An 18800-nucleotide genomic window follows, 5' to 3' on the forward strand; every position below is an offset into this window, starting at 1 on the left:
ATTCCAGCTTTGGCTTTACCTTCACAGCTTTACATATCATCCTCTCACATTGAGATTCTGACCTTGCTATACTTTGTCTGGCTTCCTAAGCCTTTCTTTGAAATTTTGGTGGAAACCTCCATGATCCCTTAGCTCCAAATACCTACATTCCTGCAGAATGAACACCATGGGGACGATGCCAAGGTCTGCTGACAGCTTGAAGACTAAATAGCCAGGCCTCCTTGGACAAATGCTGCAGTGGCCTCTGAGTACTTAGGTGGCTGAGCATAGTGAAACAACTTCCTAGGTTCCCCTGTGCAGGCATGGTGCCCCCCAGCATCTTTTTTACAGGAATTTTCCCTTCTATATTCTGAGCCTATAATAGGTGTGGTCTTATAAATTCCTGAGATGCCCTCAAACCAGCTCTCCTATTGTCTCTGCATGAAGCACTTAGCACCTCTTAGTGGCTATACTCTCTTTAAAAATCACACTCTTCTTGACCACAGTTTTACATGCACTCTTCTGGTCAAACTATAAGTTTTTAAAATCCTTTAGCTCTGCTTTTTGATCATGATTCTCACAGTAAACCTTGCTAAAAGTTACCAGCAAAACCCATGCCACTGACTCAATTCTGTGCTCCCTGCATATTTTTCTGCCAGATTAATTAGTCCAAATTTAGTCTCTTACGAAGTCTCAGGACATGAGCAAAACAGATCTAAGTTCTTTATCAGAATGTAGTATGAATGGCCTGTAGCCCAATTCCAAGTAGAGTCATATTCAATTGTAGGGCTGTACTGTTTACTGATCCCAAAGAAAGAACTTGTAGGACTCAATAGAGAGATTTGAGAAATTTTATTACTCATGCATTCCTCTATGGTGGCAGCCAGAATTACAGTGGAGGATCCTACCATCCTACAAGCAGAAGGAATATAAGGGGTAGGTTGCATGCTCACTGTGCAGGTGGAGTTCTTCAGATGTCTTATGAGTGTAGTCTTTTACTTTATAACCGTAGTCACTCTGCTTTGATTCTCACCTAAAGATTGGAGATAAAGGAAGTGGGCAACTCTCCCTTTCCATTTTCTTCTTTATTCTTTAGAGTCCTCCTTATTTCACATCAGTCTTTCCTAGACCCTGATTAGTATTTAACCCAACACCTGTTCCCTTCCTCTATTTCCGTAATTATCATTTTCTTTAGAGTCATTCTTATCTCAGCACAAGCTTTCCTAGACTCTGATTAATGTTTCCCTAAAATTCCATTCCTTTAGTGCCTTAAAAGCCCCTTAAGGGTCCTCACAGTCACATACTGCCGCTTGTCTTCTGTGAAGCCCTTGTGGTAGGGATTTGGAGGCACATTGCATTCATATTCTACAGTACAAACAGCATGAATCCATCAGCAGCCATGCTAAGGTTATGAAGATAACATATAAGGTATACTAGTTCTATGCTGAGGGAAAGGAGGATAACCACTTAGGAGTATATCAATTGAAACAGCATCAATAGCATTAATTTGTTGAGGCACTTGGTTTAAAGCATTAGTAATATTGTATTCATTATTAGTTGTATGTATTTTTTTTTTTTTTGAGAAAAAGGAAAAAATTTATTGCTTTGCTAGCAAAGGAGAAACCCAGGGACTCCTGTCCCAAAGGCTGTAAGTCTGCCCATCAGCAGGAACTAGGTGCTTTTACAAGAGGTGACTCAAAGGCTACCAGTTATATATACTTAACATTCTGTTCCTAAGACTGTACGTACTACACCTTGTGCAGCCATAATCATATATAGTGCCATTTTGTTTTAAAAACCATCTTTCTTTTGTGAGTAGTTTTTCCTCATTTAACAAGGCTATGCTATGTTTCATCTGATGAAGAGCTGTTGAGCAGTGTGGGAGGTTAGAGCCAGTACCTGAGATTCCACATCAATCACTGCATCTGGTAGGGAAAGAACAGCTTACAAGTAGACTCACCAGTAGGCATGGTGCTGCGTTGTGTGGCATACCTTTATGCTCTCCCAGTTCCTACGTGTATATGGTAGAAGAAGGAGAACTTAGACTAGGACACAAGGCAAGTACATTGTCCTTTCCAGTGGTAAGGTAGGTAAGGCCATCCATAGGGCCCACATATCCACAGTACACACCATGACCGTATTGGTGACATAAAGGAAAGCTGTCTTTTTGACTGTAATTTGAATTGCTACCTTCCATGAAGGCCCATTCCATTTACTCAGGTACTGAAGAGATATGTAATGTTTCTCTAATTAAAGCAAAAGTTTTATTTAGTAGCCATTTGGTGGGTGAGTGTTTTTAGTCTGGTTTTGTGTTATTCAAGTTCATTCCATTGCATTTACAAGTTGGGCTACCCAGGGAAGTCTGTGTGCTGTTATCACAGGGAATTCTGAGCAGATCCAACATTTGGTTTGGGTAGCATGATAGGTAACTTCTATTGCCCAGTCCAGGAATAGGTTACTTGTTGATGACCTATGGAGAATATGACAGGGGTATAATAGGCACCAGTAATGATAAATCAGCTCTGTGAAACAGTATACAATGTTAGAATGTTGCCTACACTGTAGGCTTGCCTGGACAACTGTACCATATCAACCTTTGCACTTCAGGGATAGAGAGAGAATAAGACACCTCTAGAGTACAAAACTGCCATAAGCTGATAGAAAGTGTTCCTTGGGTGCTGACACCCAAGAGTAGCATTACATGTAATTATGAGGGCCAGGTTCCCAACACAGTAGGCTTTACTTGTAAATTTTGACATCCTTTCTCCCCTCAAGTGGTCAGTAAGGCAAATCACTGGGGGCTACTTATACATCCCCCATGGGGTCAACTCATGCTTCTTGTCTCCAAAGTGATGTTTTGAAGAGCTGGTAACAGTAGGTAGTTACTTTTGTCCTAGACTGGTTTAAGTGTTCTTTATCTGTGACCTTAATGCTATTGGACATGGGCAAGATAACAGAAATGTCCATGGTTGGCCTTTCCATGTGAAGGCAAATGGGTCTTGACTCTTAGCAGCTGTATCTATGCTAAAGAAGGTATTAGCAAAGGTCTAGCACATAGTTCTAGTTGCCAATTGAGTGCTAAGCTCATTTAGAATGATGGCTATATTGGGAATGGCTGCATAAAGTGGAGGGATCACCTTATTTAATGCCCTGTAGTCCACTGTCAAGTTCTGCTTGTCTTTCTTATTGTTCACACAGAGAGTTAAAAGTACTGTGGATTAAGCAAATTTTATTTACTTTAGCTAGTTTATATATGGTCTCCATTAATTCTTGATGGCTACTGAGGAGCTGATTTTGTTTGGTGGCAATAATTCAGGGATATAGGCAAAATGGCAGGGCGGTAGCTGAGTATGATGGCATACACCTGTAATCCCAGTGGCTCAGGAGGCTGAACCAGGAGGATCACACATTCAAAGCCAGCCTCAGCAACATAACAAGGCCCTAAGCAACTCAGTGAGACCCTATCTCAAAATAAAAAATAAAAAGGGCTATGGATGTGGTTCAGTGGTTAAGCCTCCCTGGGTTCAATTTCTGGTGCCAAAAAAAAAAAAAAAGCCCAAACAAAAATAGCAGGGGGGTGTTCAGCATGCCTTTTAATATTGGCTTTACAGCTGACACGTGCTTAATCTCCTAATAACACAATCAGAACTCCCCCACAAGACATCAGCACCTATTGTATATTAAGGAGCTGGAGTTGGTAGTGGGTGGATGGAAGGTATCCATCCATGCTGTAATGTTAACATTATGTCTTGGACCCTAACTGTCCCCTGAACCCCATATCCAACAGCATCAGTTAACTTGCCTGAGAGTTTATTAGGTTTGCCATATATCAGTGTACATTCAGCTCCTTTGTCCACCAGTGCTTGCTCTGAATATTTCTTGAAAACCAATGTGTTGCCAGTTTTGTGAATGGTCTCTGATCCAGAGATGGGGACCTCTGAAACTTGACCTACCCCCTAATTGTCACACAACCATAGGCTCAAAGATTCCTCAAGGGGAGCTGTGGACTCTGCTTCCATTACATCTTCTAATAGGAGAGGCTTGTCTTTGTCTCTTTTTGAAGAAGTCCAGTCTACCTTTTCCTTATTGACAGGTAATGGATGAAACCTCTTGGGCTTTAGCAATTGCTTTTTATACCTACCAATGGTAGTGAGGCATTAGGTTGTTTATCTATTTTCCTTTCATTCATTCCTTCTGCAATCAAGTCTCCCCACTTCAGTCTATGATAGACTCAAAGAGGTCCTTCCGCTTTGGGCTTTTTTTCAGACTCGCATTTTCTCCTATAATCTTTCTGTCTCTGCTAGATCTGCTGTCACATTGTACTGCTTGCTGGAGTGACTGCCCTGTTAATAGGGATAATACTGATTACCTGGGCACCATAAATAGATGGAGGGGCCACATGTAACACTGCATTCCTAATCCTGACAGTAAAAACAGTCTGTTTCTGGGAAAGGCTACATATAAATAGTTTGTTTTATTTCCATTTCCCACAAATAGCTCTGTAGTTCTTCCATACCATAGGTGTCCAGGTGCCTCTAGGCACCTGGAACATCTCCCAAATTTGGCCATATATTGTGAGTGGTGAAAAGCTTCCAAGCTAGTAATGACCCTGCAGTATCATCAGCAGTACTGGTATAAAGCCGCTGACGTAAAGCAGGGTGAGCAGTTTCTGAAGCCACTTTAGAACTATAGTTCTATATCATCCCCTCTGCTCCATCATCCTGCAGGTGGAACAACCATGCCAGTATATGTTCTTTCATTTTCTGCTTGAACTTGGACTCCAGTTTCACCATCTCTGTGAGAGGATAGGGTCTTCTGGCAGTATGTATATCTCTCTCTGGAGTGGGGAACAGGTCTGGATCTGCCCACTCAGGCCACTCCTGCTGGGTCTTTAACTTTTATATCATTGCTGATCTAGTTTCCATTATATCATCACCCTCCACCTCAACTTCGGAGTCACTAGAAATAATAGACTCTGTGAGTGGATCCCGTCTGAAAGTCCTAATTTTCACTGACTCCCTAATATGGACTATGCACTTGTGATGATCCTTCAGTTTAGCAAAGCAGCATGTCATAACCTGTAGACACACATCTGTTAATTTTAAGTCAAACAGCACATCCCTGCTTCAACCTGCTCTAAACAAGCTCCTCTTTCTAGTGTCCACTCTTCCTGTACTCTAGGAATTTAGCCTGAGTTGCTAACTCCCATTATCTGGCTAACTTTAATGCACAAAGCAGTGGCCATGCCAGTGCTGCCATGAATTCTCCGTTTCCTTTTACTTTGCATGGCTACTTTGGATGCTGTTTCCAATTCTCTCAGCAATCCCTCTGGGGTTTTCAGGGTGTTCTCGTACTCATGTGGTAGTCCCCATCCCTCTAATAGGGAATCCCCCTCAAACCATATCAAGGCTTATGACCAGCTTGGGATTTCCCCATGTTCTTTCCCAACTCCACAGTAAACTCAACATGTTCCTCTTTGGGATCCTGCCAGCTACACCAGTTGTTCAATCCCAGGGCTGCAAATACCCCAGCATACTATTTACTGATCCCACAGAAAGAACTTTAAGAACTCAACAGAGAAGTTTTGGACATTTTATTTTTCATGCAGTCCTCTGCAGTGGCAGACTGGATTACAAGTGAGGGCTGCACTGCTTCTATAAGCAGAGGAAATATATGAGCTAGGTTGCATGCTCGCTGCATAGGTACAATTCTTCAAATGTTTTATGAGTAGTCTTTCACTTTTCATTTTATGAGTAGTCTTTTACTTTTCAACCACGCTGCTTTGATCCTTACCTAAAGATTGGAGATAAGGGAAGGGTCCAACTTCACCTCTCCATTTCCTTCATTATTACATTCTTTAGAGTCCTACTTATCTCATTGCAAACTTCCCTACTATTTCTACTACTAGAAATAGGAAACTGAAATGTCCAGTAAGCTTAGATTTTTTTTTTAGTATCAGAGCCAAGATATCCTGCTAGTACTCTTTAGGATTTGGGAATATGATGCATTGAATGGAATATGCTTAACTCTGCTTTGAAAAGGAATACGGATTTGACAGTTTGACTCTTCTCCTATGGCCTGGTTCAGTTACCATCATCTGTGGCCTAGATAATTGCAGTAGCTGCCTAATTGGTCTTCCTGTGTATAGTTGGGAAGGTTTAAATGTACTCTTTTCTCTTCATATTTTCAATAATTTTAGTCATTAAAATGAGCTGACAATGTATAGATTAACAGGGAAAAAAGCAAAGAGATCTTTTAATATGCTTAAGCACAGTAGCCCTCATAGAGGGGTAAGATGGCTGAATTTTATTTAGAGCTAAATGAAAGGATAGAGTAGTGGGCTTCTTGGAAAAAATGAGGTAGACCAAACTGGCAGCACAGGAGAATATTTGTCTTGTTGTACAGATGAATTCTTCCAGGTAACAGACTCTCTCTGGGCCACCTGTCTGATACCTCATCTCTTATTTCTCCAAAAACAGTATTTCCGGTACCCACCTCCTGCCCCACACAAAAAAGTATTTCCTAGAGAGAAAGGTAGATGTCAGATAGAAATGCCTCTTTCTGCATGTGTTATTTATTTTACTGATGTGGGCTTCTTTTTACAAAAAGACAGCTTTTCATAGCCATTCCTGTGTCTGCAGAAGTTTTTAGTTTCTAAGAATAACCAACTTGAAATTTGTCAAGGAAATGTATTTAAGGTATTATACTTGTGCTGTGCTGTAGCCTGTTATTCACCAGGAAAGGTATTCTACTCAAAATAGAAGTATGATCTGTTCAAACCCATGTAGCATCACAGGTCTTCACAAAGACCTGCCACACGCTCTGTCTTCTCCTCCCAGCTCTCTCATCTTTCTCTTCTCTTCTCTTTATCTATCTCCTTCATTCACTGCTTCATCCAAGCTGGATTTCTTGCTGCTCTACAAATGTTGGAATGGTGGTATCCTCATCTGCATAAAATCTATATCAAGGAAGTTCTTTCTGTAAGGTCTACCCTGATTACTCTTTTTAAAATAAGCAAACCACACCCCATTTTTACTCTTTTTTTCTCCTTAGCACTTATGACCCTTCTTACTCAGCTTTATACTCGCCTTCTAAGATACTATAGAACTGACCTATTCGTCACATTTGTGTTCTTTCTGCCCACTTCCTATGTAAACCTTAGAGAGCAGGGTCATTTTAAAACAATTTTTAAATGTATTCTTTTTAGTTATACATGTTAGTAGAATGCATTTTAACATATCATACACACATGGTGTATAACTTCCCATTTTTGTGATTATATATGACATGGAGTTACACTGCTCATGTATTCATATATGAACATAGGAAAGTTATGTTCAATTCATTATACTGTCTTTCCCATTCCCATCCCCTCTTTCTTCCCTCCAGTCCTCTCTGTCCAATCTGGTGAACAGCCCCTCCACCCCCTTGTTGTGAGTCAGCATCTGCATATCAGGGAAAGCATTTGGCCTTTGGTCTTTTGGTTTTTTGGGATGAGCTTATTTTACATAGCATGATACTCTCCAGTTCCATCCATTTACCAGCAAATGCCATAATCTTATTCTTCTTTATGGTTGAGTAATATTCCACTGTGTGTATGTATCACATTTTCTTTATTCATTCATCTGTTGAAGGACACCTAGGCTGGTTCCATAGCTTAGCTATTGTGAATCAAGCTGCTGTAAACATTGATGTGGCTGCATCAGTATTGCAGGCTGATTTTGAGTCCTTTGGGTATATACTGAGGAGTGGGATAACTAGGTCAGATGGTGTGGTTCCATTCCAAGTTTTCTGAGAAAACTCCATACTTCTTTACAGAGTAATTGTACCAATTTGTAGTCCCACCAGCAATGTTTGAGAGTAACTTTCCCCCATATCCTCATCAACATTTATTGTTACTTGTAGTGTTGATAATTGCCATACTGACTGGAGTGAGATGAAATATCAGTGTAGTTTTAATTTGCATATCTCTAATTGCTAGTGATATTAAACATTTTTCATATATTTGTTGACCGATTATATTTCTTCTTCTGTGAAGTGTCTGTTCAGTTCCTCTGCACATTTATTAATTGCATTATTTGTTTTTTTGTTTTTTGGTGTTAAGTTTTTTGAGTTGTTTATGTATCCTGGAGATTAATGCTCTTTCTGTGGTGCTGGTGGCAAAGATTTTCTCTCATTCGGTAGGCTCTCTCTCTTCACATTATTGTGTTCTTTGCTGTGGAGAAACTTTTTAGTTTGATACCACCCCTTTTTTGATTCTTGATTTTATTTCTTGCATTTTAGGAATTCGTTTCCTAAGCCTACATGATGGAGATTTGATCCTACTTTTTCTTGTAGTAGGTGCAGGTGTCTGGAGTAATGACTAGGTCCTTGATCCACTTTGAGTTGAGTTTTGTTCAGGGTGAGAGATAGGGATCTAATTTCATCTTATTACATACGGATTTCCAGTTTTCCCAACACCATTTGTTGAAAAGGCTATCTTTTCTCCAATGTATGTTTATGGTGCCTTTATCTAGTATGAGATAACTGTATGCATGTGGGTTTGTCTCTGTGTCTTCTATTCTGTACCATTGGTCTTCATGTCTGTTTTGGTGCCAATACCATGCTATTTTTGTTACTGTAGCTCTAGTATAATTTAAGGTCTGGTATTGTGATGCCTCCTGAGAGCAGGGATCTTTGTCTGTTTTGTTTATTACTATATCATCACATAAGGGAACTCTGACCTTCAAGTTTTTGGTCTTACTGTTGAGATCTCTTGTGATCCTGGAGAACGTTTGTGGGTTGGTTTTTAAGCTTAAGAGCTTTTCAAGTGAATAGTCTCTTCTACTTCTTTTTCCCTAGATATTCTTCTTAATTTAAGATATTACTTGTGATATTAAGATATTACTTGTGATAGCAAGATGTCCCCCCAAGTCCATCTGTGGGCCTAAGTTATCTACTCCTTTTCTCCTAGTTCCAGTCTCCCACCTATCTTTAGGGGTCTAGGACTGGGAGTAGTAGAGGCAGGGCTTCTACTAGCACAGTTCCATGGAAGGGAAGGAAAAAGATTCAAGCAGCATAAACCTCCCTAAGAAGCTTTATAGTGACAACTGATTTTCCCAACCCATTTCAGACTTTGTTTATTAAAGGGGTCATTTTAGGTGGGGCACTGTTGCTAGAGCACTGGTGGGACACAGCACGCAAAATGTCCAGGGCTGTGCTCTATGTTTTGTTTCTGTTTAAGATGTCTCTTGGAAAACAAGTGATTCTTCTGAAAAAGTTTGAGATTACTAAAGAGGAGATTTGAATGAACCTTGAATAATGATCTACAACTCAAGGTTGTTTAGTTGAATGTATACCAAAACATATGTGTACAACACATGTACATACATACACATTCATTCTTTGCCCCAAAATGCTGTTTCTCCAGTGGCAATTCATAACTTTTTTATTCTGATATTCAGTAAATATTTGTTGAATTAATGAAATTATAATTCCTTTTGAACATTGAATGCTCCATAATCTAATACATTAAATATTTTGACTGTAGTCATCTCTGTTATAATGTAATACATGTATTCCTAAACAACTTTTGCAAAATTATGAATTTAATATGACAAGAGTTTAGGGAAGAATATGGATGAAACAGACTACTCAAAACCTATGCATCTTTGTAACCAGTGTACTAACAGTACTAATGAAAATACTAGTACATGTAAAAAGAAATTTTAAATTCCTAACCAATAAATAGTACAGTAGATATAGGAATTTACATTAGAAATAATAAATGAAGATAACTTAATGGAAAGGGGGTACTGTGTTAGGTAGACTTAAAATTGTTAAAAAAATAAATCAATAAAAGGAAGAGAAAGACAAAATGCATGAAGATGAGAACTGAGCAAAAAGCATTTCGAAGACAGAAGCTGTGACTGAATTGATCTAAGAGAATGGAGAGGAGAATGGTCTCATCTTGCCAGGTTGATGGTTAGTATACTTTGTATCAATATGCTGTTTCTTGGCGATATGCAATGATATAGTATTTGGAAAAGTCCCATGCAAAATGATGGGACTTGTATATTGGCATGGTCCCTAATTACCAATTGCACATAAGCTAATTCGTGTTATAGAAACATGTGCGGTAGAATGGCATATTTGTAACATACTAAGCAGGCATTGTATTGGATCCCAGGTATTAACTGTGACTTTAAGATGGGTGTGAGTTCTACCGAGCAATTTACTGACTTGGAAAGTTAAAATGAGCAAATAATGGCAATATAAGGCAATATGTGCAATAATAGAAGTAAGTTTAGAATAGGAGGTACTTAACTAAAGGGAGTGATTAAATTTCTTGTAAAATTATGTTCAGAAGGTATGTCTGGTGCGGACTAAAGAATGACCAGGAGTTCTCAAATGATAGATAAGGAGGTATACCATAAACTGCAGTACCTTTACAACTTCTTTAGTTACCTGAATATTCGCTAGAAGTGGGAGTAGAAGTGGCATTCTGTAGAATGTATGTGGACTTCCAAACTATATAATTTTAAATCCTGTCTCTTTAAAAAAAAAAAAAAACATTAGTACTGAGCACATTTAAAAATTTACTTAAACTGGGCCCAGTGGCATTTGCCTGTAATCCTAGCAGCTTGGGAGGCTGAGGCAGGAGGATCATGAGTTCAAAGCCAGCCTCAGCAAAAGGGAGGTGCTAAGCAAATCAGTGAGACCCTGTCTCTGAATAAAATATAAAAAGGGCTGGGGACATGTCTCAGTAGTTGAGTACCCCTGAGTTCAATCCCCAGTATGCCCCCCACCTCAAAAAAATTCACTTAAAAATGTGATTCTTATGTGATGTAAATGTGTAATGTACTGAAAGTGCTTGGCACACCTGATAGGTACTTAGAAAATGTTGATTTCTCTTTAATAATATTGTATAAGTAAAAATGTTCAGCCATATTTAAAATTTTATAATATTTTTTATTTGGTCTCATAATATTCATATTTACCATTATAGTGTGCAAATGATGGTGAAATGTACTTAGTTTTTCTTTTAGAATGTTGTACACTGTGAAAAAGAAAAATTGTGTTATGCAGAAGTTGATTCTGACTTCAAATAGAAAAATTTCAACAGTGAAATCCTGTCTCTTTTAAAAAAATATTAGTACTGAGTACATTTAAAAATTTATTTAAGCTGGGCCTGGTGGCACTTGCCTGTAATCCCAGCAGCTTGGGACACATATTTTGTGTGTGCAGAGAACGTTTGATCAAGTTGCACATGGGGACAGTCTAACACTAATGAAAGCCATTTAATAAACTACTATTAGATTTCATAAAGATTGTGATAAATTCTGCAAGGTGCAAGAATTACTAGATATAGTTAAATTATAGTCAGGTATCTAATGAAGAAAAATGTAGATAGAAAATTATTGATTGTGTACAAAATTTGGGGAGTAGAAATAGATAAATTGATTAAATAATGTTTCAGAACCAGAAACTCACTGAGTTAGTTATAGAATATGGTTCTATACCTTGAGATAATCTTTCTATCCTGCTCAGCACAGATCTTATTCTACCTAAAGCCACTGTGTAATTTGAGACTTTACAAATTGAATAGCTATTTGAAAGTATAGGAAAGTGATTTTTTTTTTCTTCTAAAGGATTAGAATTCTAAAGGAACTGAAATAGTCTGAGAGAAGAGAAGATATAGGCATTTAGTAATGGTTGTTTTCAAGTGTATACAAAGCCTAGCCAGAGAGAAATAAGCAAATATATTTTAAACATGACATAAAAGGAAATGTAAAGGAAAATAAATTCCTGACCATGGATATTAAATTCCTAAAAGTAAGGGGGAATCATAAATATTTTCTTTATATAGCTTCTTTATATTTATAAGATTTTTCTTCTGTGGGTGAAATATAGGTAGATTTCGAAATGTTGATAAAATCTACCAACTTATTGTTGGTTTTTATGTAGAATTAAAAAAGGTAAGTGAATCAGGTTATATTGTTTAGTATTATCCATAGAGTAACTCAGAACAGAAGCTTTGCAGATTTTATCAGGTAACATTATGTTTATGGATCCACCAACGAAGTTTTTATTTGTGGATGTAATGTGCATAACCAGTCACTAGAGGAATATAAGAAAGTGTAAGATAACATCTTTCTCCTGAAGGAGTTTAACAGTATTTTGCTCATATACAGATGAAAAGTTAAGTGGAAATCCAATATGATTTGATTAAATACTCTGTAAGTAGTACTATTTTAGGATTTATAGAGAATGGGCAGGTTTATTATGTGGAAGACTTCATTGGGGGAGATGGCTTCTTAATGAGATTTTCAAAAATATAAAAGTTTCTTAGAAATGAGAAAGGGGTATATGCAAGTTAGGAATTAACACAACTAAATGAGTAAGTGTATTTTCTAAATTCTTCAAATAAGCATAATTTACAAATCAAAAATGTAATAATTTTTTAGTATATGTGAGATGATACGTGCTGTTTTTATATCTGTCTTTTGCTATTAACATATAGTGCTGGGCTGGGGTTGTGGCTCAGTGGTAGAGCGCTTGTCTAGCATGTGCGAGGCACTGGGTTCGATTCTCAGCACCACATATAAATAAGTAAATAAAATAAAGGCCCAAGAACAACTAATAAAATATTTTAAAAAAACCATATAGTTCTTAATCTTTCTGGATCTTAGTTCTGTCATCTGTTAAATGGGAGTGAAAATTGTCTACCACTTAAGATTGTTGAGACGAAAATGAATGTGTTCTTGTAAAATGTTTGAAACAGTGCCTAGCACAAAGCAAATGAATACGTGTTTTATTGTATTTTTTGTAAGAAAAATGTGATCCATAGTGCTGAAAAGAGGTCTCCAAGTTGGGCATTAGTGATGGGTCAGAGATGGGGGAACAAGACTGTGTTTTAATCTGATGTGCTGCTCCAAGGATGGCAAGTAAGATTCCACTCAATCCATGGTGGTTGCCTAGAGCACTCTATTAAAAGAAGCTTGGTTTATGTCTGTCTCAGAAGGAAAGAAGGATATCATTGTAGCAGTTACTGATTAGCAGTATTTACAGTGTGTGTGTGGCGGGGGGAGGTTGTAGGATGCTTAGCATTTTAATCATCATGGGGATCTATTGCATTTCCTGTTGTAGAAAGCCTTGCAATACAGAATTGTTATAGGAAGATGCATTTATTTTATGCAGGAAGATTAGCATTTAGCTGTGATGTAGACTTGAATGGAAAGAGCAAAACATTCTGAATTCTGAGAAATATTTTAAAGGAACTGTTGGATTAACTTTTCCTCTGTTTAGAATAAATTCCAGTTTTTATTTTTTCTCTTTGTGATTTTGGACCCATTGAACTTGAAAGGGTTTGTTTAACTTGTGCATACAGTTAACATTTTTTATTGTTATTGATTGCTTATGAGCAAGACATTGTTCTAGATGCTAAGAATACAGAATGTGTCCCCTATCTTTGACCTGTCCACAATCTGATAATGGAGAAAGATCTATTAACAAGTAATCAAGGGATATGCTATGATCTGTAATTGAGATTATATAGAAGGAACTGGAATAATAAAAGGGAAGCACATCTGTCTGTCTTGAGAATTAAAAGAGGATTGCATTTATCTTACCATGGGACATTTATTTTCATCTCTTGTCACCCCTTTACTGGGAAACAATCTGCTAGATTAATAGCTCTGAGAGTATTTGTAAAATAATACAACACATTTAAAACACAAAAGTACTTACTATGCTACAAATGCCGATGCTACAAATTTTAACACTTGTCACCTTCCATAGAAGACTTAACAGTTTTAAGAGAAGCTCCTTTTATGCTAAGAGCCATTAAATAGAGATATTGGGTTTTCATTATTCACAGAAGCAGTTTATACACAAGGGGAGGCATGTTCTTGAGGTGGAGTCTAGTGTTTAGAATGACAAATGTCATCATATGCACCACTACAAAAAGTCTTTTGTAGTTGAAGTTTCTTCTATGTTAAAAATAGGTGTCACAAACATGTGGTTCATTTACTCTATCAAGCAACATTTAAGGGAGCTTGGGGCGCGGGTTGCTAAAAATGTATTGTAAATATTTTTTGATTAGTTTGTACATGAGGTAACCACTGTTCTACATTAATCAGAATTGCTTTTTGTACCTCATACTAAGTGTGTACTTGATTCCTTTATAATCAAACAGCTCTCTTTATATTACAAATTTATTTAAATGAGTTCAGAGCATTCACAGTAAGTTTCTGATCTGTGTTAATCATGATCCCATGTTAGCATTTCAATGTCTTTGTCCTTTTCATTTCATATGTACCCAGGACTGTTTTGGTTTTATGTTTTCTTCTTTCCTTTTTCTTAAAATGTTGATATTATTTCTTTTACTTGAGGACACATGAATTTTGGGTTATTGCACTATTGATGTGCCAGTATTAATAATACCTTTTTAATTTGTTGAAGACACTTAATTTTTTTTTTTTAATAGTGATGATTGAGCCTAGGTGCACTCTACCACTGAACTACATCTGCACTCTTTTTAATTATTGTTTTTTAATTTAAATTTTGAGATGACAGGGTCTTGCTAAGTTATTGAGCCTGGCCTTGAACTTGTGATCTTCCTGTCTGAAACTCCTGAGTAGTATAGTAGTATAGTAGTCATAGTATAGTAGTAGGCCTATACTATGACACCAGCCCAAGTGCCTTTTTAAATAGATCATTCTTTGTTTTATTTTGAAGTAGAGAATACCTCTCAGAAGAGGATGGAGAGATCATCTGCTTCTCATATACATCTCTTTGTGCTTCAGAAAATTGGACCATTTCTATTCTGTAGGCACATATGAAGTAAACATGTTTTGAACCTCATTTTTCTCATATAAGAAGTTTACCAGTATATTAGTCATCATATGAGGATTTCTTATGATTTAAGGAAGCACTATTTTAAGATTGATTGTGAATTTGCCTTATTATTATTTGCCTAATACACCTGAATTATTCTACATTTCTCCTCTGCTGTGTTCACAGACTCAAGGGATACCTCAAGTTTGGAGTACAATAACAGAACCTTCTGCAGAAGGTAAAAATGAGGACTGTCCAATTTTCACTGTTTGTGATGGACTATCTAGAAAACAGCAGGCTTTTTTGAACATCATGTTGTTCTTTCCTTCCTTTCCTTAATTTCCCCAACAGTTGAGAATCAGTTGCATATGGATGTATGTTCAATTTTGCTTTGTCAGCTCTTGGTTTGGAAAAGGGATGAGTAGAAGGACTCTGGATACGGTCCTGGATGTTCAAATGTATGTTTTTGTGGGAGATTTCATATATTAAATTCTGTTTTAATGGGACATACATTTACTTCCAGTAACAAATCCTCTGAGAGGGAAATGAGGAAAACCACCCCATTTACAATAGCCTCAAAAAAAAAAAAAAAAAAAGGTTTCCTTTTCTTTTCTTTTCTTTCTTTCTTTCTTTTTTTTTTTTTTAAATCTTCTCTTTTCAAACAGCTCTTAGGGTTACTTAGGTTCCACTAAATGTTACTTAGCATTTTGGATTCAACTGTAATAGAAATAAAATAAATAATAATAAAAATAAAAATTTAAAGGTATTAGATAGGTTCTTCAGTTTGAATACAGCCTTGGCTTGTTTCTGAAAATTAACATTTTAATTATTCTGAAATGTATCTTTATATACCCATATTATATATAAATATATGGTTCAGAGGAAATGAATGATGAAAAAGTGGGATAAATCACATAGCAGTTTTGTATACTTTATATTTTAAAATCTTTTTTTAACTCCATGGATGGTTAGTCTGGATGGAATAAAACACATGAAACTTAAATTGTTTAATTTTCTCATCTAGTTTTATATTTTAAAGGTAAGATTATCTACAATAGGAGGTCCTCAGCAAGCAGTTCTCTAACACTTGTATAGTCCTTTGTTTCTCTCTTTGCTTCAGAATGAATTCTTTCAGAATGTTGGAAATAATGAACCATTTAGATACTTTTTATTTTATAATGTTTGTAAGTAGACACTTAAATTACTATTTTGAATTTTGAATCTAGATTAGTCTGAAAAAGTGAAATAGCAAGTATCAATATCTCATGGAAAGAAATTTAGTGTTTACTTCCATCATGAAATTTCTTTACCATGTAATTGGATAAAAAAAAAGTATAAAACAGGTGTTTATCACTATAGTTAAGAGCTATTCAAGGGCATATTCTAAAATAAAATGAACAATGTAGAGTTTGTGATTCACTCACATAAAGTTATAATAGTTAAAGTCATGAATTTATAATAATGTCCATCATATTCCAAAGTACATGTATGAAGACACAAATTGGTATGAATATACTTTGTATACAACCAGAGATGAAAAATTGTGCTCTATATGTGGAATAAGAATTGTAATGCATTCTGCTGTCATATATAAATAAAAAAACTATTAAAAAAAAAGTCATGAATTTAAAGTTTACTAAAAGAAAGGGAAAGAGACCAGCCTTGGGAAATGCTGGCATAAGGCAAAGGCAAAAGATTGACTAATGAAATCAGTAATAGCTATTAGAGACATGGAAGGAAAATCAAGAAGGTGATACCACCAAAGTCTAGAGGAGAGTTTTTAGGCAAGGATAGATGATTGAATAGTTGAGGGCATAGTGTGTCATTTTGCAAACTATCTACCAGGAGTCCTCAGGAAGAATATTCCTTTTAGATCTCACTAATAACAATGTATGTGAGTACAAGTACTCCTGAGAAGAAACTTTGTTTATGTTGTGAATTCCATGACTAACTTTGTTTCCTTCTTTGCTTACCGTTTTTAGCTATGATTAAGGATCTCTTATATTTTGTACATGCTCTTAACTCAGCTTCCATTTGTTTTCCTTGTCTATCAACATCTTTCATCATTTTTCTCTTTAGAATGTATAAATATTTGTAAGGAATTTCTTTTCTTCTCCCTATCCACAACTTCCCTCCTTCCCAATAGTGGAGGAAATGGAGAGGAAAGACAAAAAGTGGTTAGTAATTGGATATTGAGAAATAGGATATGTGGGGGTAAAAACACATCAAGATTGGACAAGAAAGTCACTGATTAAACTTTAAGAAATTAATTTAAACATTGGTATGGGGAATGAAGTCATACACACACACACAGAAAACCTTAAGAATGATCTAAGTGTAAGTAGTGCAGGTGCCCATCAATAGAGGCATGGATAAGCAAAATGTGGAATATAGTACAATGAAAATATTAAGTGCTATGAATCTTAAAAAGGAAGAATATTTTGACATGTGCAACATGGATGAACAAATACTGCATGATTCTGCTTGTGTGAGGTACTTAGAGTAGTTAAAATCATAGCCATAGGAAGTGGAATGGTGGTTGTCAGGGATGGAGGGAAGGGAGAATTAGAGTTATGTAATGGGTAAATCATAAATTTCACTTTTGCAAGATGAAAAAAGGTGAATCATGGTGAAGGTTGCACAACAATATGGATATACTTAATATCACTAGATTATACACTTAAAAGAGTGAAGGTGGAAAATTTTATATTATGTGTATTTTTATCATAATGAAACAGATTTAAGAGAGAGTATATAAAGTAGCAACAGTGGGTAATATCCTACTTAAGAAATGGACAAGAAAATGAAAAGAAATCAAATAGTAGTTACAAATAGGTAATATGATCAAGTAAAGCATTTTCTTAGAAACTGGTAGATAATGACTGTGCTTATAAGAAAAAGGAAGGCATTTGACATGTGTTTTAAGTTGAACATATTAAAAAAATTTCAATTCAACAAGTACATTTTGAACATGTACTCTATATAAAAGGTGGTCTTACTACTTCTTTCCATTTCACATCAGCATCAATTTCTTCATGGGTAATTGTCTTGGTTCATAAATTGACAAGATTTTTTGTTAGGTTAATAAAAAATGAATTTAAATTGCTCAGACAGTCAAGAAACATTAAAAAAATAATTTTTCATTGATGAATGGAGAGTGGTGGCAGTGACTCACAGGTATCTCACTGACCATTTTCAAATCCTTTTTAGAATCCATTTCCAATGAAAAATTCCAATGACAGTCCTTGTCAAATACCTTGAACTTTCTGGAAGGTGATGTAGGTGTGATGGGAAAAGAGGAATGGAGGGGTAAGTATTTAGAGAGGAGGTCAAAGAAATTCTTAACTTATAAATTGGCTTATGCATTTGTTTGGTTTTTGAATTATGTGTTGTAAGCATGTAGTATTCTAATGTTATTATTTTCCATGTTTTGACCAGTACCAAATATTTTGTGGCAGAGTTTTAATGATAGTGCTACAGCTCTCCTACAGTGAATGATAGTAGGTTTTTGTGTACTAACTGCATATGCACTGATCCAGACACTGTGACCTTAGCAAAGGTAAGCATATCCCAGATTGCAGTGTGAGATAGTTAAAGATTGATCTGCTTTGGTAGTTGTCTGAATTGCTTTCATCTCTTTTTTAACAAGCATGTTTAATTGCATGAATCTGACCATGACACTAGACTGTATTCTCTCTTAGGTGCGTAACCGGAAGCTTTGAAAGAGAGAAGGTTAAGTTTTAAGTTAGTGTATTTTAGGACTAGGTCTAGATTCTTTGAATGGTTTTTAAAAATTCCTAAAGAAATAATCACACTGGTTTCCAACGGAATCTGTACTGTGTTAAGTACTGGAAGCTGTATATATCACAAAACTGAATGCTTAATAAATTCCTGTGTGTAACTATTCAGCACACTTTGTTGAGTAGCTTGGAATTATAGATTTATATGCCTTCTTTTTTACTATAGAACTTTATTTTAAAATTTATGTGATTGTACATTTTAAT

General features: G+C 36.2%; 1 protein-coding gene across 8 annotated transcripts in view; it reads left to right on the top strand.

Annotated features, from left to right (window-relative positions):
* Window positions 1-18800, top strand: part of Stim2 (stromal interaction molecule 2) — a 161857-nt gene that overhangs the window by 92527 nt on the left and 50530 nt on the right. Inside the window, exon 1 of one of the 8 annotated variants that reach the window (XM_048784306.1) lies at window positions 15012-15034. The exons of 6 other annotated variants lie outside the window; for them this stretch is intronic. Coding sequence is in view for 1 of the 2 variants with exons in the window: in XM_048784305.1 (XP_048640262.1) it covers window positions 18084-18105 (22 nt within the window). In the remaining variant the exon portion in view is untranslated. Of the gene's footprint in view, window positions 1-15011; window positions 15035-18068; window positions 18106-18800 lie in introns of those variants that run through there. One more of the 8 variants, XM_048784305.1, reaches the window with a different exon arrangement.

Source organism: Marmota marmota, unplaced genomic scaffold (genome assembly GCF_001458135.2).
Source record: "Marmota marmota marmota unplaced genomic scaffold, marMar, whole genome shotgun sequence".
NCBI classification, from domain to species: Eukaryota; Metazoa; Chordata; class Mammalia; order Rodentia; family Sciuridae; genus Marmota; species Marmota marmota.